At 63.3% G+C, this 19,850-nt stretch overlaps 1 protein-coding gene across 2 annotated transcripts; it reads right to left on the bottom strand.

Moving 5' to 3' along the window:
• Positions 1-1,782: 1,782 nt before the first annotated feature.
• Positions 1,783-17,362, bottom strand: DBF4B (DBF4B-CDC7 kinase regulatory subunit). Of its 2 annotated transcripts, none has more exons than XM_068167185.1 (11): positions 17,117-17,362; positions 13,931-14,122; positions 11,620-11,670; positions 10,937-11,006; positions 9,926-9,996; positions 8,969-9,005; positions 6,801-6,846; positions 5,877-5,993; positions 5,475-5,601; positions 4,742-4,851; positions 1,783-3,314 (listed from the first exon to the last, which is right to left on the bottom strand). In XM_068167185.1, exons 1-11 carry the CDS (start codon positions 17,249-17,251, stop codon positions 1,988-1,990), a joined length of 2,283 nt encoding a protein of 760 aa, XP_068023286.1. In that variant the 5' UTR covers positions 17,252-17,362; the 3' UTR covers positions 1,783-1,987. The 2 variants fall into 2 exon arrangements, with proteins under 2 accessions (XP_068023286.1, XP_068023287.1); XM_068167186.1 differs by having other exon boundaries at positions 6,801-6,843.
• Positions 17,363-19,850: the final 2,488 nt, after the last annotated feature.

Here is a 19,850-nt window from a genome sequence, read left to right as displayed (position 1 = left end):
GGCCCAAGCTCTCCTGGTGAGCCTCAGGGCCAGTGCCAAAGGGCACTGACTGCTGCCTCACAGGAGAGGCTCTGCACCTGCTGACAGCAACTGACCCTCCAGCCTCCAAGCCTGCACCGTGCCCAAGGCTCCACAAAGCAGCTCCCAGCCCCCCCAGGCAGCCCCCCCCCCATGTAGGTCACTGCTCAGCGTTGGAAAGGGGCAGGCAGCAAGCAGGGCTTCCCTCCAGGGAAGGGCCAGGCTCGGTGAAGGACACTTGGTCACCTCCCTGCTGCTCTCCCCCTGCCCTCTCTGCCACTGCTCCTCCACTGAGCACCCCTGGCACAAGGTAGCTCAGCGTCTGCAGGAGACAGCTCAGCACCTTGGTCACATCCACCAATGGTCTGGGGGGGCCTGGTTCACCCTCAGGCCAGAGCACCTCTCCCTGCTGCCTTAGGGCACAGAGCTGGCCACTGCCTCCAGGAGACTGAGCACAGCAAGCTGCTGGCCAAGCTGGGGCACCCACCTGCACCTCCCCTCCAGGGCTTCTCTTTCCATCATGACAGCAACCAGCCCCAGGCCCTGCTCCCAGCAGTGCTCCAGGCCTGCTGTGCTGCAGCAGCTTTGCTCAGCCCTGTGGAACCTGGGGAAGGTCTCCAGCAGGTAGAGGAGAGCCAGAGGTTGCCCACAGGGGAATGAGTCAGCTCAGGACCCCTCTGAGGCCTCATGTGCAGCCTCCTGCTCCCAGCAGCTCTGCCTCAGCTCAGGGCTTCCCTTCATGAGTGAAGGATGGCTGTGCTTCACCCAGGGCTTGAAAAGCTCCCAGGACAGCCAGCCAGCCAGCACTGCTCTGGCTGCCCAGCCCAGGAAGCCTTTCCTTCCACCTTGGAAGCCCTGTTGTGGGCCATGGCTGGCTCCATCCTCTTTGGGGCTGCCCTTCAAGGAGTCAGAGGCTGCTTTCAGACACCCTTCAGCCTCCTCTTGGCAGGGCTCTGATCTCCCCTCCTTGGCCCCATGCCCAGGAGAGGTCGATGGTCTCTAGGGACTGCTCTCCAGTGACATCCTTCCCCACCTGCAGCCACCCCTCTGCTGCCTCCCACAGCTGCCTGCAGCCTGCTGCCCACATTCCCTGGGCAGACCCTCTTGGGGGGGTGTCAGAGCCACCCCCTGCCTTGGATTCAGCCTGGTGCCCACTGCCACCCACAGCTCCCTTCCAGCAGGGCTTCTGCCCAGCCTCCCCTGCAGCAGCTGCAGGGAGCTGTGCTTAGGCCACCAGGCAGGGCTCAGGAGCTCATCTTCCATTTTATTTCAAAGTTTAAAAGGCTGCTGAACCCTTCCAGCCCAGGCCCAGTGACAGACACCTGCAAACACCCACAGCCACCCACCCAAACCCAACCCCAACCCCCCCAGGGCCCTCCTCTCCCCCTTCCCTACCCCTCCAAGGACTGGGTGGGAGGAGGGATCAGGCCATGCTCTCACTGGGGAAGGGCAAGGAACAGATTCTTCCAGAGACCATCTGGGCAGCAGCCCAGGGAGGAGCTGAAGGAGGAAGAAGGAAGCAGCTACCAGCTCTACACATCAGCAGCAGAGAGGAGGGGAGATCCCAGCAGGGCCCAAGAGGAGAGCTGCCCAGGTTCTCTGTGGAGCCCATGTGGAGCTGAGGGTGCTGCCTCCAGCCCCCAGGGCAGCTGAGAGGTGCTGCCTCCAGCCCCCAGGGCAGCTGAGGGGTGCTCCCCCCAGCCCCCAGGGCAGCTGAGGGGTGCTCCCCCCAGCCCCCAGGGCAGCTGAGGGGTGCTGCCTCCAGCCCCCAGGGCAGCTGAGGGTGCTGCCCTCCAGCCCCCAGGGCAGCTGAGGGGTGCTCCCTCCAGCCCCCAGGGCAGCTGAGGGGTGCTCCCTCCAGCCCCTAGGGCAGCTGAGGGGTGCTCCCCCCAGCCCCCAGGGCAGCAAACTTCCTACATCCCTTCCGAGCCTCCTCCCAGCCCAGAGAGCAGCCAGGAGGTGGCTGCAGCTAATCCAGCTGCCAAAAGAAGGTCTCAAAGAGGGGGTAAGAGGCTCCTGTGCTCTCTGTGCAGCAGTTCCAGCAGTTCTTGTCCTCTCTGCCTGCCCAGGCCAGCTCTGACTTCTGCCTGAGGACGGAGCAGAGCTGGGACTCGTAGCCGCTGTCCCTCACGTTCGTGTGTGTCCTTTGGAGCAGGTCCCTGTCCACAGGCTGCAGCCTGCTCTCCTGGGCACCTGGCAGCATGGAGAGCAGCTGGCCATCCCAGTCTGACTCAGAGGAGCTCCTGCTGAGGTCGTGGCCAGCCTGGGTGCTGGGTGGCAGGGGCTGCAGGGGCGCGGGGCACGGCGCCCTGCGGAGGCCTGGCAGGGCAAGCTGCTCAGGTGCTGCTTTCTCTGCTGCTCTGGCACAGAGGGAGCAGCAACATCTGGCTCCAGCCACAGGCAGCTTTGGAGAGGGCAGCTGGCCAGGGGGACAGCTGCTGTGGCTCATGGTGCTCTCCAGGTCAGGACCATGCAGGCTGCTGGGGACCTTCTCACTGTGTCCCAGGAGCTGCCTCCCCTGGCAGCCTGCCCTGGCCCAGCCACGCCTGCCCACAGCCTCTGGGGGATGGAGCCCCATGGACACAGCTTCAGGGGACCCTGCCCACGGGCTTGGGTCCCCAGGGTGCCAGCAGAGGCACAGGTCCAAGGCAAGGGAGCTCTGAGGTCTGCTGGAGAGCTTTGTGCTTAGGGCCAAGCTGCCAGACTCCAGCAGCGCAGGCAAGCCTGGCTCGGACGTCTGCCCTGCACCCAGCCCAACATCCACTGGCTCTGACAGCTCACAGGGAGAGAGGCCACCCCCCAGCTCCAGCCTGGGCTTCTTTCCCACCTGGCTGCTCTGCCTGGAGGACAGATGGCGTTTCCTGGGGGCAGGCAGGGCCCCTGCAGGGTGGCTGTCAGACCCTTGCTGTCCACACGGAGCAGTTCTCTCCCCGCCAGGAGCAGGCACTGCACAACTGCCCCAGCCCAGGCCAGGAGCCAGGCCCAAAGCTGTGTCCCTCACTGCAGCCTCCTCCGTGGTGCCATGCACAGCACAGACCCGGCTGCTGAGCCCTGCTGCAGCAAGCAGCCCCACAGGGGGGTGCTTGGAGAAGCCCCAGCCTCCTCCAGGGGCAAGGCAGGGGGAGCAGCTCTTGGTCTCCAGGCCGTGGTCACACTCCAGATCAACCAGCAGCTCCACAGCAGCCTGCTCTGGCTGCTCCCTCTCCTTTCCCAGCTCTGCTGTCAGCATCTCAAATCCTCCCAGAACTTGTGCTTGAGGCACCAAGTGTTCATCTGCCAGGCAGGACCGAGGCACCCTGAGAAGAACCAGCAGTTATTGCTCACTCCAGGCCCACCAACACCCTCCCCCCAGGCCCACCAACACCCCCCCCCCCCCAGGCCCTGGAAGCCCTTCTGCAGCATTTGGAGCCCTGCTCAGCAGGGGGGAAGCAATTCTGGAGTGTTGAGGCTCAGGAAGCAGTGACACTGCTGCTGGCAGAGGGCACAGGCAGCATGAGAGCCCTCTCAGGCTTCCCCACAGCCCAGGGCCTGGCACAGGAGTGCTGCAGAGCAGCAGGGCTTGTGCTGGACACAGGGACAGAAGAGAAGGGCTCAGCCCATGCTGATGTAGTGCAACCTCCCTGCAGCCAGCAGGGACAGCCCCAGCCAGGGCAGGCTGCTCACAGCCCCAACCAACCTCCCCTGCACTGCTGCCAGGCATGGGGCAGCTCCCAGCTCTCTGGGCAGCCTGGGCCAGGCTCTCCCCACCCTCACTGCCAAACCTTTCTCCTTCTCTCCACTCTCAAGCTCCCTCTTGCCCTTTCCAACCATCTCCCCTTGGCCTATCCCATCAGGCCCTGCTCAAAGCTCTGTCCCCAGCTCTCTGCTGGGCCCTTGAAGCACTGCAAGGCCACCAGAAGCTCTCCCTGGAGCCTTCTCCTCTGCAGGCTGCCCAAGGCCAACTCTCTCAGCCTGGCTCCCAGCAGAGGGCTTCCAGCCCTGCCAGCACTGCTGTGGCCTCCTCTGGCCCTGCTCCCCCAGCTCCCTGTCTGTGCTGAGGCCTCCAGAGCTGCCCCAGCCCTGCAGGGGAGGTCTGAGCAGAGCACAGCAGAGGGCAGAATCCCCTCCCTGCCCCTGCTGCCCACCCTGCTGGGGCTCAGCCCAGGCCAGGCTGGGGCTGGCAGCGCTGGGTGCCGGTTCCTGCCCAGCTCTGCTCTCAGCAGCACTTCCAAGCTGCTCTCCCTGTCTGTGCTGAGGGCTCCAGAGCTGCCCCAGCCCTGCAGGGGGTTGCAGGAACATAGTTTCATAGTTTCATTCAGGGTTGGAAGGGACCACAAGGATCATCTAGTTCCAACCCCCCTGCCATGGGCAGGGACACCCCACACTACATCAGCCTGGCCAGAGCCTCAGCCAGCCTGGCCTTTAACACCTCCAGGGCTGGGGCCTCAACCACCTCCCTGCACAACCCATTGCAGGGCTTCACCACTCTCCTGGGGAAGAACCTCCTCCTCACATCTAGCCTGAATCTCCTCACCTCCAGCTTCATTCCATTCCCCCTGGTCCTATCACTGCCTGAGATCCCATGGCTGATCTGAGCTTTGCCTGGCAGTCACCAGGCAGGTCCCACAGTCAGCCCCAGCCCTGCCGGGACGAAGCACAAGACAGCAACAGCACCGAGGCTCAGGCCCTGCTGCCAGGCAGCCCTGTGGTGCTGGCAGGAGCTGGCAGGGTGGCTGGGACTCACCTGGCTGGGAGGTGCAGGGGGCTGCTGGGCAGCTGGGCGATGAGGCGATCCACGGCGGCGTAGCGCGCGGGCTCCAGCGCGAAGCGCCTGTGCCGGGGGCTCCGCAGGTGCTGCCGGGGGGCAGAGCTCTCAGCAACACCCCCTCCACAGCAGGGGCAGCTGCACTGCCAGCCCCCCCCCCCCCCCAGAGGGTCAGCAGCCCCTTCCCCAGCCCGGGCCTGGGAGCAGGAATCCTGCTCCCATAGCACCTGTGGCGAGGAGCTGCTGCCTGCACCCAGCCTAAGGCCTCCCCCTGCAGCCGCTGCCAAGGCAGACTCCAAACACCTGCTGCCTGTCTCTACAGGCTGGGCTCTCAAAGCCATCTTGTCTGGGACCTTCTAGCAGATAAGGAAGCCTCTCCTCACCTTTTAAAGCAGCCTGTGCCCTCTCTTTGCTGTGGGGGAAGCTTCCCACCCGAGGGAGCAGGGAATGGGATGGTCCTGGAGGCTCTCCTGGCCTCAGAGGCGAGCACAGGGCTCCACTTTCCCAGAGCACTGCTCCTGCAGAGCAGGAGGTCAGAGCACAGCCACTGTGGCTTTCACCTGACCCTAGCAGCACCACAAAGGCTGCAGGTGCAGCACCCTGGCTCCTTCCAAAGGGGTCTGTACCACTGACATGCTCATTGTGCTAAGCCAAGCTGCTGAGTGCCCCCCTCTAGGATCCTGCATGAGCCCCATGCCAGGGCAGCCTTTACCTCCTGCAGCTCCTCGAAGGTCTCCTGGCAGCACTCACAGAAGCCTCTCCTCCTCTTGGGCACAGTGACTGGTGTGGACCTGGGGCTCTTCTGCCCTTCGCTGGGCACCGGGCAGCCCTCCACAGCCCTGCCAGGCAACAGCAAAGCCCTGCCCTGCCCATGCTGCACAGCACCAGCAGCCCCCAGCTGCCTGCCTGCAGCCCTCCACAGCCCTGCCAGGCAACAGCAAAGCCCTGCCCTGCCCATGCTGCACAGCACCAGCAGCCCCCAGCTGCCTGCCTGCAGCTCTGACCCAGAGCAGGGCTCCTCTCACCCAGGCAAGAGGTTCTCTGGGTGCCAGGAAGAAGCAGCAGCAGGGCAGCAGCTGGGTTAGAGGCTTGCCCAGGAGGAGCTGCAACCTACCTGGCTCTGCAAGGGTCTGGGAGGCTCTTCAGAGGCTCAAAGGGGCTGCAGCCTTTGGGGGCCAGGAAGTTGAGGCTGGGAAAGCTTTTGAACTGGTGATAGAAGGGTCTGAACTGCCTGAAAGCAGGAGATGAGGACATCAGGACTCTGGCTGGGGTAGCGTGGGCAGAGCTGTCCCTGCCTCAGGGGCTCCAGGTGCTGTCTCCCTTGGGGCTCTGGCCATGGCTGACCTCCCTCTGCCTGCTCCAGAGCTCTCCCATGTCTCACTGGAAGCACCCAGGCCAGCTCCCAGGGAGAGCACTGATGGGCAGGAGGCAGCCTGCTTGCTCACCCCAAGCCCAGAGTGCCCCAAAGCAGAGCCAGTGCAGTGTGCACACAGCAGCAGGGGAAGGAGGTGGTTCCCAGGCAGCTCTCCCCTCACACTTCACTGCATGCAGCAGGCAGAACCCAACATTTGAGCCTGCAGCTGCCTCAGGTGTGGTCTGCAGAGTAAGGACCAAGTGCTGTGGGCACTGCTACAGAGCTGTCGGGAACACCACAGGGCAGAGCCCGGGGTGCTGGGTGCTGTCATCCAGTTACAGGCCCTGGCCTCAGGTTTCAATCTCTCTCCTCATTGCAGAGGGCTCCAGCAGATTAAGTGACCTGCTGAGGATCACAAACAGGATCTGAGCAAGGCACAAACCTCAGGGGCAAGTCTCACTTGACACCTTTCCCCCGTGACACATGAGCCACCAGATTGTTTCTCTGTGTTCCATCTGCCTGCCCCTAGGAGAGGGTCAACTTCCCAGGGTGGAGCAGGCTCCCAGGGAAGCCAGGCTCTGCCTTGTGCCCAGAACACCTCCTGCAGGTAAAAGCAGTGAGGGGCTCCTGCCCTGGGAGCCCCTGAGGCTCTGGGGGGGTGACATCTGGCAAGGTGTCACTCACCTGCTTTGGTCTTCCACCTTCAGGAAAGGAGGCTTCAGTTTTCCTGCTGGAAAGAAAGCTGCTCAGAGGCTGCCAGGGTCAAATTCATACATTCAGTAACTCACTGAATGGTTTGGGCTGGGACCCCTCCCACCAGCCCAGCTTGCTCAAGGCCTCACTCAGCCTGGTCCTGAACACCTCCAGGCAGGAGGCAGCCACAGCCTCCCTGGGCAGCCTGTGCCAGGCTCTCCCCAGCCTCACTCTCAACAATTTCTTCTTCATCTCCAGTCTCAGTTCCTATTTGCTCATCCATTCCCCAGCAGAAGTGGCTGCAGAGCCAGCTTCAGGGGAACTGCTGCCAGCCAGGAAGGGTCAGTGCTGGCCAAGTGCAGCCAGAAGAGCTCTTTGGGTAACCTGCAACCACCCCCATTCAGAGCACTCAGCAGGATGACCAAACCCTAGGGGCAGCCCAACCAGGGACTGCTTCCACCTCAGAAAGAACATCCAGATGAGTCTCCTGCATCTTTAATGTCTGCTGAGCTCTACCAGGTGCTGGCCTAGCCCCAGGCCTCTGCTGCTGACTCAAATCCCAACGCTGCCCCAAGAACACCCTCAGCCCAGGATGCTGCTGAGCACCAGAGGATTCTGTAAGCAGCAAACTGCAGCAGCAGTTGCACACACCCAGAGCTCTGCATCAGCCCTGCCAGCTCCTTTTTTCCCCCCCTGTCCCTTCACACAGCAGCCCAGAGCTCAGGGTGGCTCAGGCCAGGAGGGTCAGCACCAAGCAGTAAGAGCTGCTGGAGACAAACCAAGCTGCAGCAGAGCCAAGCCTGGCATGAGAACACCACTGAAGAGCAGTCTCTGGCCTTCACTTTGTCCCTGAGGAGGGCAGGCAGCAGCTCTGCTTCCTACAGAGGCATAAAAATCTATTAAGGGAGCAGGAAGAGCCTCAGCAGTGCACTCGAGAAAAGCTTTCCAGCCAGGCTGGGGGCAGAGGCCTCCAGGTCCCTGCTGCCCCAGGGGTGCAGCCTGCAGGGCAGCCTCAGGCTGGGCCTGGAAATGCAAGCACAGACCCAGCCCAGGAGCAGATGAACCCAGAGCTCCCATGGGGAGCCTGCCTCACCCCCAAACCAAAGCTCTCCTGTCTCCCTGAGGGCCTCTGAAGGGCGAGGAGCTTCGTGTCCCGGTGACCCTGGCACCCAGGGCTCTTTTCTGCAAGGACACTCAGCCCTTGTCCTCCAGAAGGGCTGATCCCACCCTGTGCTCCCCACTTCCTTCCTCCAGCCTCACCCTGAGCTTGCACCTCACCCCAGCAGCTATTTCAGGGCAGGACAGGATCGTTCTGTGCCAGTGCTGCCACATGCTCAGCACCTCTGAGAGCCAGGCCACACCTAGGGCTCTGCACAGGTCCCAGGCTCGGGCGGCAGGGTGCTGAGCGCTGACAAACAGCTCAGCTGTCACCACGAGTCCCCAAGGCAGGCTTCAGAGCCAGCCACAGTGCAGAGCTCTCAGCTTGCAGAAGACAAGCTGCCTCACCCAACAGCTTTCTGAGCCTCTTCTCACCACCTTCCAACCCCCCCCCCAAGTGGGAAGCGATCTCCCAGGCGGCAGCGGCAGGGTGCAGGTCGGAGCCCGCGCCGGGAGCCCACCGAGCGCTGGCTCCCCGGGAGCCCAGGCAGGCAAGGCACAAAGGAGCTGACGTCAGCACTGCCAATCTGGGTTCCACAATTGGCTCTTGTCTAATTGCAGATGAGAACCTGGTTTCCCCCCCCCTCTCTCCCTGCCTGCCTCCTCCTCGGGAAGCGTTATCCCAGGAGCGGTGTCTCAGCAGCACACTGCAGCAGTGAGTGGGCTGGGAGGAACAGGCTCTGCTCTGGAGGATGCATTCTTCTCTGAAACGTGGTTTGGAACCAGAGGATTGAAGGTGCAGAGCCAGCAGCACAGCTCTGGACTGCCTCAGGGTCCTGGGGGTGATGGGGTCCAGCCCCCTGCCTGGATGTCCTCAGCTCTGCTGAGGCTACAGCGAGCGCCAGCCAGGGAGTCCCAAGCCCCCTTCAAGGCAGACTGCCTTAACCCTTGGCATATTTGGGGTCGTTGGAGTTTCAGATGGGAGTTTTCAGACTCTAAATGAGGCTTCCCTGAGCAGCTCCACAGCCCAGGGTGCACAGGAGCACAGCTCCAGGGCCTACCTTTGTGGATCTTCCATCCGGCCGCAGGGCACTTGGCCTGCAGGCAAGAGGGACAGGTTGAGTATGGCAGGCAGCAGGGGCAGGGCTGCAGCTGCCAGTCCCAGGGTGACAGCACAGCAGCCTCACCCACCCCTTCAGAGCTCCTGCAGCAGAGATCACATCACCTCCCCCTGCTATTGTCTCCCAGGTTCCCCAGACTCAGTCTCAGTGTGCTGGCACATTCCCTGCCTCCTCACTGCCCTCCCCAGGGCATCTGCACCCCCCTCAGGAAGGCAGTGCCCAGCTGCACCTCATCTTCCTGTTACCCTCAGTCCCTTAGCAGGCAAAACCAGCATGAGCTGTGCTACAGGTGGCACTGATAACCAAGGGCTGCCTCCTCCTCAGCTGCTTTTGCCCCCACCCTCTGAACAAGCAGCAGCAGCAGCACTGGTGGATGGAAGCCTGGGAGGCTGCCCTGCTCCCTGCTCCACTGGCAGGAGAGGAGCTAGAGCCAGGGAATCAAAGAACAGGTCAGGAGGGAAGAGACCTTTAAGATCATCAAGTCCAACCCTGAACCCAACACTACCAAACCCTCTGCTAAACCACAGCCCTCAGCCTGGAAACCCCTCCAGGGATGGAGACTCCACCACTGCCCTGGGCAGCCTGGGCCAGGCCTTGACAACCCTCAAAGGGAAGAAATTGTTCCTCATGCCCAACACAAGCCTCCCCTGGTGCAACATGAGGCTGTTTCCTCCTGTCCTGTCACCTGTCCCCTGGGAGCAGAGCCCAACCCCCACCTGGCTCCAGGCTCCTTGCAGGGAGCTGCAGAGAGCAATGAGGTCTCCCTCAGCCTCCTCCTTTTCTCCAGGCTGAACACCCCCAGCTCCCTCAGCTGGATTTGTTCTCTAGACCCTCAGGATTCCTTAGAGCTGCTGAGGAGCCCTGAGCCCCTCAGGCTGGTTGAGCCAAGTCAGTTACCTCTGGCTTCTGGCAGGGCTTCCTTGCTCCCGAGGCAGCACGCAGCAGCTGCTGAGTGTAGGCCAGCATGTCTGTGCAGGTGGCAGGTCAAGGAGCCAAAGCTCAGCAGCAGCAGCAGGTGAGCTCTGCCCCTCCAGTGAGTGCAGGACAGCTTCCCATGCAGGCAGGGCAAAAGCAGGGAGCACCCAAGCCTGCCATTGCCCAGCGCAGCATTCACCACTGCATGGTTCACCAGCCCAAGAGCAGCCCGAAGGGGGCTTTGAGGGACAGCACTTGGCTGGTCAGCAGAGCTGGGGCTGGCTTTAGGCCCCTGCAGGGACAAAGACCCTGCTGGAATCTTGCAGCAGGCAGAGCCCTGCCAGGCTATGGCTGAGGCTTTGAGGGTGCTTTGAGGGACAGCACTTTGCTGTTCAGCAGAGCTGGGGCTGGCTTTAGGCCCCTGCAGGAATCTTGCAGCAGGCAGAGCCCTGCCAGGCTCAGGACATGGCTGCGGCTCTGCAGAGCTGCTGGGGAAGGTGCAGGAGCAGCAGCTGCCTCCAGCAGGCACCCAGACAGGCCCAGCCACAGCTGTATGTCACTGTCAGCAGCCACTCAGGAACCTTTTACTCCAGATCTATTCTTGGAAGCAGAGTCCCACCGTCTGCCTCCCCCACCAGCCCCTCCTCATCCATCACCCGGACAGGAAGCTCCTTCCAGCCCAGCTCCTCCAACAGCAGCCCCTCCTAATTAAAAGGGACCCAAGGCTGCCATCAGCAGGAGCTGCACTTCCAGGTCAATTAGGAGAAATGAGCTTTTTGGAACAAATTAATGCACTGCCCAAGCTGTTAACATTTGCTTCAGCACCTTCCAGCACACTCAGTGCTGGCTTGTGACAGCAGCAGGCTCCAGGCACGGGCAGGACCTCACCTCACGGCGCCACCAGGCAGGCACCAGCTGCCTCTTGCAGTTTCTTCCTTCTCCTGTCCCACATTCCTGCTGCCCCCACCTCAGAGATGCAGCCCAGAAGGATACCATCCACGTGGAGGATCTGCACTCCCCACAGGCGAGCCCTGGCCAGGATGCTGCTGCCACTGCAGGTGTCCTGCGCAGACAGAGAGGGTTGCCAAGGGCCAGCTCAGAGCAGAGATGGCTGCAGGAGCTCTGAATCTAGTTCAGAGAGGCTGTTCCTGCTGCCCAACTGACAGAGCAGGGCCTGGCTGGTAAAATCAGGGCACAGCAGAAAAGGTTCCACCTCATGCTTCATCTACCCCAAATTAAGAGGAGCATCTAGGTCAGGCTCTGGAAGCTGAAGCTGCAGCCAGGAGCAAGTGGGCACTGACATCCTCCTGGCCACTTGTGCTGTCAGTGAAGGGATTCCAGAGCAGCCTTTTGCCCAGGCAATGGCTCTTTAGTTCTTTCTAGGCTAAAAATTCCTCTAGCAATGGCTCTGTATTGAAAATTCTCCTGCTCTGGGCAGCCAGATCGCTGGGCCAGGCCCTAGGAGTGCCAAGGTGGGCAGAGGACAGCTGCAGGCAGAGCGGTGCCCAGCAGCACTGCAGAGCCACAAAGCAACTGCTTCAGACCTCCCTCAGCCCCAGAATCTGCTCCCTTCAGCAGGCAGGTGCTCTGGAGCAGGGGCTGGCACCGGTTCTGCAGGGCTCAGCAGTCCTCTGAGCACTCCCAGCCAGAGCAAAGCCCAGGCAGATGCTGCTCACCTGATTCTTCATGGCCTTCTGCAGCAGCTCCCTTCCCCTGCTGATCAGGGCCTGCAGAGAGAGGAGCCAAGGACCATGTCAAGGCAAAGAGCTGCCAGGCAGCAGCAAGCTGTCCAGTAAGAGCTGGCTCCAGTGGCACCTGCTCTGTGCTGGGGAGGGGCAGCTGGCCAAGGCCTGCCCCGAGCCAGCAGGGCTGAGCTGCCTGCAGGGACCGCAGAGGTCTGCACCTCCAGGTCTGCACCCAGCAGCTGCTCAGCCAGGGCTGGGCTTCCATGGAACAGCAGTGAGGAAGAGCAACTCAGCTCAGAAACTGCCTGCCACATCCCACCAGGCTGGCAGGGGCTAAGGAACACCCTTGGGCAGGCTCCTTCCTGGGGAGTGAGCCTCAGTCGCAAGCCAAGAGGCAGCAAAGGAGCTGAGTGCAAGGCTCAGGGATGGAGCTGGGAGCAGGGGGCACACACCCTGAGTGGTGACACCCCCAGCACCAGCTCAGGCTCACCACCCACAGGAGCCCAGATCCAACTGGCAGAGGTGCCAGAGGCTCTCCCCACAGCCACAGCTTCCACCAGACACCAGCAGTGGTTGGAGCTCTGGCCACCAGCACTGCTGCCCAGAGAGCCCAGCCCCAGCAGGGTGAGCAGCACCCACAGAACCCCCTTCTGGGAGCCACATCACAATGGCCTTGCCCTACCCACACCTGGGAGCACCCAGAGCCTGCAACTCCCTTATCCTCTCCACAGAGGGTTGGAAAAGGCTCTTGAGATGCTCCAGCCCAGCCACTCCCCAGCTCTGGCAAGGCTGGGGCTAAACCATGGCCCTCAGCACAGCCCTGTGGCTTCAAAACACCTCCAGGGATGGGGATTCTCTGGCTTTGCCAGACACCTCTGAGTCAGGGTGATCACTTGCCCTGCTGGGAGGCCAGCCAAGGCCTCTCCTCCCTCTGCCCTTGGAGCAGATGTCCTTGTTACAGAGGCACAGAGTGCACCCTCAGCGAGTCCAGCAACCACACCGAGCTGTGTGGGGCAGCTGGGAGGCTGGAGGGAAGGGATCATAGACTGGTCAGGGTTGGAAGGGACCTCAAGGATCATCCAGTTCCAACCCCCCAACCAGAGGGAGCAGGGCAGGCTGGAGGGAAGGGATCCATCCAGAGGGAGCTGGGCAGGCTGCAGAGCTGGGCCCAGGACAACCTCAGGAGGTTCAACAAGAGCAAGGGCAAGGTCCTGCAGCTGGGGCAGGGCAATCCCAGGCACTGATCCAGGCTGGAGAGCAGCCCTGGAGGAAAGGCCTTGGGGGTGTGGGGGAGGAGAAGCTCAGCAGGAGCCAGCAGGGAGCACTTGCAGCCCAGAGAGCCAAGCAGAGCCTGGGCTGCAGCAAGAGAAGTGTGGCCAGCAGGGCCAGGGAGGGGATTCTGCCCCTCTGCTCCACTCTGCTGAGACCACAGCTGCAGCTCTGGGGCCAGCTCTGGAGCCTCTGTGCCAGGAAGGCTCTGGAGGGGCTGGAAGGTGTCCAGAGCAGGGCCAGGAGGAGGAGCAGAGGGCTGGAGCTGCTCTGCTGGGAGCACAGCCTGAGGGAGCTGGGTTTGTGCAGGCTGGAGAGGAGAAGGCTCCCAGGAGACCTCCTTGTGGCCTTGCAGGATCTGCAGGGGGCTGCAGGAAAGCTGGGGAGGAACTTCTGAGGGTGTCAGGGAGGGATAGGTGTCTGGGACAGCTCTGAGGGGGGCAGGAATCAGGCCTGTGCGAGGGAGCCAGCAATGGGCACTGGCAGCCCAGAAGGCCAAGGGCAGCTCAGCTGCCAGTGCTGCCAGTGCCCATTGCCAGAGGTGGAGGGAGAGGCTCCTGCCCCTCTGCTCTGGGCTGTCAGGGAGGGACAGGACTGGGGGGGATGGAGCAGAACTAGAAGTGGGGAGATGGAGATTGGCTGTGAGGAAGAAGTTGTTCCCCAGGAGGGTGGTGAGAGCCTGGCAGAGGCTGCCCAGGGAGGTGGTGGAAGCCTCCTGCCTGGAGGTGTTTGCAGCCAGGCTGGAGGTGGCTGTGAGCAACCTGCTGTGGTGTGAGGTGTCCCTGCCCATGGCAGGGGGTTGGAGCTGACTGAGCCTTGAGCTCACTGCCAGCCCTGTGACCCTGTGCCATGCACAGCTGAGGGGACAGTGCTGTGCAGACACAGGGTGCCAATGTGACCAGAGCCAGAGCAAACCCACTCAAAACATTTGCTGAAGGCAGGAACCACCTCAGCCTCCAGCACCAGTCCCATTTCTACTCTTTAGATCCCTTGGGCCAACCTTTGAGGTGCCCCAAACCTGCAGAGCTCTTACAGCCTCTGGTGGCTTCTGCTGAGGTCTGCTGTGGTGTCCCTTGGAGGCAGAGGCCATCAGGCTTGGGGCTTTGGCACCTCCTGATGTTCCATTGCTCTGCTTCTCAGGCTGGGCCCTGGCTCTGTCTCCTTTGGCTTCCCTGCTGCTGGACACCACACAGCTGACTTCTTTGCTGAGGAAGCTTTCAGTCACCTGCAGCAAGGGACAGAAGAGAGCAGCTCTGCAACCACCCCACTCTGAGCTGGGAGTGCCCTGCTGAACACCAACCCTGCCTGTGGCTGAGCCCCAGGCACAGCAGAGGGGCTGCTGGCAGGGCTCATCTCTTCCCTGCCTCCCTGCTGGCCCTGCTCCCAGTGCCTGTCCTGGAGACACTCTGTGAGCCACCACCAGGACCCCCAGGCTGACCTCCATGACTCTGCCCCCACTCAGCTGCTCCTCAAGCAATGGCTTCAGAGACAAAGCAGTGGCTGAGGAGAAGGCCCTGGCACAGCACCATGGAGTGCTCTGGGTGGGAAGGGACCTCTAAAGCTCTTCCAGCCCAGCCCCAAGCAACCTGACCTGGGCTGGGTGCCAGGGAGGGGGCTTCCAACAGTGCATCAGTGTGCCAGAGCCATGCTGAGGAGAGCAGGAGACTGCAGCAAGTGGAAGTGGGCAGGCAGGCAGCTCCCCATGGAGCAGGGCAGCAGGGGCCTGGCAGAGCAAACCCCAGACACCTCCCTCTGCAGGGGACAGGGGTGGAACCCCAGCATCTGGGATACTGACTCACAGGAACCCCAGCAGGAGGCAGAGAGCTGTGGTGCAGAGGAGAGAAGCCCCCAGGAAGACAAAGCTCTGAGCAGCCTGAAGTGGTTCTGCTGCACTGCAGAAGCCCTGGGGCCCCTGAGGGAGTGCCAGGGCAGCACTGCAGCCTGCCCTGCAAGGGTGATGCAGGGGGCTGCAAGCACAGCAGAGAGCAAACCAAAGCCTCCCCGGGCCAAGGGGCTCCAAGGGGTCACCACCCTCACCCCCAGGCTGAGTTCAAGGCACCCAGGGCAAGGCCAAGGCCTTCAAGGAGCAGGCCCTGGGTTTTCAGCCAGGGTTTACACTTCTCTCTGTGGTGTCTGTCTGGTTAACCAGATTAGGCTGGGAACAAGAGAGCAGCACCCTCTGGGTCTGTTAACCCCAGACTTCATTGCCTTTGGAGGTAGTTGGACCATCAAAGGATTGTCCCCAGGCATTTCTCTCACCTCCCAGCAATGGGCACACTTGAGTGGCTTCCACAGCAGGTTCCCTCACTGGGACATTTGTTGCTCCTTCCAGTTGGTCCCAGGTGTCAGAACCCCATTTCCCCCAGAGCCCAACCCAGTAGCTTCAATAACATCATAGAACCACAGGATTGTTTGGGTTGGGGAAGACCTTCAAGACCATCATCAACCCCACACCACCATGGCCACTCAACCATGTCCCCAGGTTGACTGAATACCTCCAGGGATCACAGTCTCACAGTCTCACTTAGGTTGGAAAGGACCTCGAGGATCATCGAGTCCAACCTATCAACACAGACCCCATGACCAGACCATGGCACCAAGTGCCACATCCAATCCCCTCTGGAACACCTCCAGGGTCGATGACTCCACCACCTCCCTGGGCAGCACATCCCAATGACGAATGACTCGCTCGGTGAAGAACTTTCTCCTCACCTCGAGTCTAAACCTCCCCTGGCGCAGCTTGAGACTGTGTCCTCTTGTTCTGCTGCTGCTTGCCTGGGAGAAGAGGCCAACCCCCACCTGGCTACAACCTCCCTGCAGGGAGTTGCAGAGAGCAAGAAGGTCTCCCCTGAGCCTCCTCTTCTGCAGGCTAAGCAACCCCAGCTCCCTCAGCCTCTCCTCCCAGGGCTGTGCTCCAGACCCCTCCCCAGCTTTCTTGCCCTTCTCTGGACACCTTCCAGCAGCTCAACCTCTTTCCTAACCTGAGGAGCCCAGAACTGGACACAGGACTCCAGGTGTGGCCTCAGCAGTGCTGAGCACAGGGCACTTCCCTGCTGAGGGTTCTGGGAGAGGACACAAGGAATTGCTGAGCAAAACCAGCACTGAGGAAACCCAAAGGGGGCCATGAGGAATGCCACAGGGATCTGCCCAGCAACAGCTCCACAGGGGGAAGGGGGAAGCTGTCACCACAGACCTCCTGACCAGACCATGGCTCCAAGTGCCACATCCAATCCCCTCCTGAACACCTCCAGGGATGGGGACTCCACCACCTCCCTGGGCAGCACATTCCCAGTGGCCAATCTCTCTTGCTGGGAAGAATTTCTTCCTCACCTCCAGCCTAAACCTCCCCTGGCACAGCTTGAGACTGTGTCCTCTTGTTCTGGTGCTCTTAGGACCAAGCAACCAGTTCCCCTTGCCTAGCAGGCACTTCTGAGGCCAGGCAGCTTGTTACCCCACCCAGAGGTGCTGCCACAGCGTCACAGAAGTGCTCTGCTTGCCAAAGCCCTTTCAGATCCCCGAGTCCAATCATTACCCCAGCACTGCCAGGGCACCACCAACCCCTGGCCCTCAGCACCACATTGCCACTGCCTTGGAACCCCTCCGTGCATGGAGGCTCCACCACCGCCCCGGGCAGTCTGGAGAACCCTCAAGGGGAAGGAATTGTTGCTCATGGCCAACCTAAACCTCCCCCAGGGCAACCTGAGGCTGTTTCCTCTTATCCTAACAAGCGAGGAACCTGGGAGAAGAGCCCAACCCCCACCCGGCTCCATCCTCCTTGCAGGGAGCTGCAGAGAGCAATGAGGTCTGCCCTGAGCCTCCTCTGCTCCAGGCTGAACACCGCCAGCCCCCTCAGCTGCTCCTCCAGGGCTGAGCAAGCAGCTGCCGCCCCGCAAAAGATGCTGCCGGGACCAGCAGACAAGAGGCAGCAGTTCCCCCAGCAGTGGTCTCAGGCAGGACCGCGCTGCCCGGCGGCCCCAGGAGGGCTCTGGAAAGAGAGGCACCGAGGGGAGAAGGGCTCCCGGCTCCGGCTCCCGGCTCCGGCCAGAGCGGGCACGCACGGAGGGCCGAGAGGAGCCAGGCCGCATCGACGCCAAAGCAACCGAGAGAATCAAGAAGCCAGCGGAACAAAGGAGCAGGGAGAGACAGAGCGCAGAGAAGGAGGCGGGGCCGCCGCCGCAGGCAGCCCCGGGAGCGGGGAGGCTCCGCGGCCGCCGCTCACCCCTCCGAGCCGCCCGATGGCCGCCGCCAGCTCCCGCGCGTTCCGCCCGCTCGGCAGGTCGAGGTAGAAGGACTTCCCACGCAGAGGCCGGGGGGCGGCCGGGCCCGGACCCTCCATGGCTCCCGGACGCTCCATGGCTCCCGGACCGGCACCCGCCGCCACCGTTTAAACGCCTGCCCCGCCCCTAACGGCGGAGCTACGGCGGCCGCGCAGGGACACGCCCCGCGCCGCCACGGGGCGGCCGCGCGTTCGCCGCCCCTGCAGGGAAGGAGCAGCGCCGCTCGTCCCGCAGGAGCGCGGCCGGGCGCATCTCCAAGTCTCCCCGCTCGGTTCCGGCGCCCCTCGGCCGTAGAGGCAGGCGGGCTGAGCCCCTGCCCGCCGCCGCTCTCCCAACAAGTTTGTCCTCCGCGGCCGCCGTCCTGCTGCCCTCCCTCCCGGGGGGGGGCGGGGCTGGCGCGCGTGCGCGGCGCTGGCGCGGCTCCAAGATGGCGGCGCCCGGCGGGGAGGCGCAGGGAGGCTTCGCGGCCTGGCTGGCGGCGCGGCTGGAGGCGCTGGGCCTGGACCGCACCGTGTACGGTGCCTACATCCAGGGGCTGCTCCGTGAGGAGGAGAGCGACGAGGAGCGGCTGGAGGCGCTGCGCGGTGTGCTGGCCGCCTGCCTGGTGAGGGCGAGGCGCGGAGCGGAGCCCCCGGCGCCGGGGTCGGGCGGCTCCACCCGCCCCGGGGGAGGGCTGGCTCCGGCGGGTGGCGAGGTCCGGTCCGCGCCCCGGAGGCGGCGGGAGGCCGCGGCCTTGCTGACCCCGGAGGCTCCGGAGGGCTAAGGGCAGCCGGGAGGGACCCAGGGGCAGCGCTCCCGGGAAGCCCTGGGGGGGATCATCGCCTTCCCTGGGAGGTCTGACACACCTCTGGGGGCCTCCCCTGCCCCTCTCTGCCCTCCCCTGGCCCTTCAGCTCTTCGCAGTTTGGCTGGGTTGGTTTGTTCAGGAACTCAAGCTGGGAGGTGCAGGAGCAGCCCTGAGGAGAGCTCAGGAGTGCTGAGAGCAGAGCTGGGCAGGAGCCGGCACCGAGCCTGGCCTGGGCTGAGCCCCAGCAGGGTGGGCAGCAGGGGCAGGGAGGGGATTCTGCCCTCTGCTGTGCTCTGCTCAGACCTCCCCTGCAGTGCTGGGGCAGCTCTGGAGCCCTCAGCACAGCCAGGGAGCTGGGGGAGCAGGGCCAGAGGAGGCCACAGCAGTGCTGGCAGGGCTGGAAGCCCTCTGCTGGGAGCCAGGCTGAGAGAGTTGGCCTTGGGCAGCCTGCAGAGGAGAAGGCTCCAGGGAGAGCTTCTGGTGGCCTTGCAGTGCTTCAAGGGCCCAGCAGAGAGCTGGGGACAGAGCTTTGAGCAGGGCCTGATGGGACAGGACAAGGGGGGAGGGTTGGAAAGGGCAAGAGGGAGCTTGAGAGTGGAGAGGAGGAGAAATGTTTGGCAGTGAGGGTGGGGAGAGCCTGGCCCAGGCTGCCCAGAGAGCTGGGAGCTGCCCCATGCCTGGCAGCAGTGCAGGGGAGGTTGTGTGGGGCTGTGAGCAGCCTGCCCTGGCTGGGGCTGTCCCTGCTGGCTGCACTGGGGGAGCTTTAGAAGTCCTTTCTAACCTAAACCAGCCCCAGGGCTCTTTGCTGTGCCAGCTGCTCTGTGCCTGCAGGGCACAGGATTCAGTCTGAGCTGAGTGCTGCCTGCTGGCACCAAGGGCTCTTTGCTGACAAATGCTTCAGGGGGAGTCAGGGGAGGCTGTGGGGGCTGGGGCTGCCCCTCCAGCAGCTCCTGCTCCTCACAGCACAGACCTCACCTTCAGGGCCCTGCAGCTGGAGTCCAGCTCACAGCTGGGACAGAGCAACACTGCTGGGCATGGGCAGAGGCTGTTGCTGCTGGGGTGGGCAGAGGCTGGGGCTGCTGGGCATGGGCAGAGGCTGGAGCTGCTGGGGTGGGCAGAGGCTGGAGCTGCTGGGGTGGGCAGAGGCTGGAGCTGCTGGGCATGGGCAGAGGCTGGAGCTGCTGGGCATGGGCAGAGGCTGGAGCTGCTGGGCATGGGCAGAGGCTGGAGCTGCTGGGCATGGGCAGAGGCTGGAGCTGCTAGGGTGGGCAGAGGCTGGGGCTGCTGGGCATGGGCAGAGGCTGTTGCTGCTGGGGTGGGCAGAGGCTGGGGCTGCTGGGCATGGGCAGAGGCTGGAGCTGCTGGGGTGGGCAGAGGCTGGAGCTGCTGGGGTGGGCAGAGGCTGGAGCTGCTGGGGTGGGCAGAGGCTGGAGCTGCTGGGGTGGGCAGAGGCTGGAGCTGCTGGGGTGGGCAGAGGCTGGAGCTGCTGGGGTGGGCAGAGGCTGGAGCTGCTGGGGTGGGCAGAGGCTGGGGCTGCTGGGGTGGGCAGAGGCTGGAGCTGCTGGGGTGGGCAGAGGCTGTTGCTGCTGGGCATGGGCAGAGGCTGGAGCTGCTGGGGTGGGCAGAGGCTGGAGCTGCTGGGCATGGGCAGAGGCTGGGGCTGCTGGGGTGGGCAGAGGCTGGGGCTGCTGGGGTGGGCAGAGGCTGGAGCTGCTGGGGTGGGCAGAGGCTGGAGCTGCTGGGGTGGGCAGAGGCTGGGGCTGCTGGGGTGGGCAGAGGCTGGGGCTGCTGGGGTGGGCAGAGGCTGGAGCTGCTGGGGTGGGCAGAGGCTGGAGCTGCTGGGGTGGGCAGAGGCTGGAGCTGCTGGGCATGGGCAGAGGCTGGAGCTGC

Source organism: Melanerpes formicivorus, unplaced genomic scaffold (genome assembly GCF_026170545.1).
Source record: "Melanerpes formicivorus ecotype bairdi unplaced genomic scaffold, bMelFor1.0.p_v2 SCAF_113, whole genome shotgun sequence".
NCBI lineage: Eukaryota > Metazoa > Chordata > Aves > Piciformes > Picidae > Melanerpes > Melanerpes formicivorus.
This window is presented reverse-complemented; position numbering and strand designations above follow the sequence as displayed.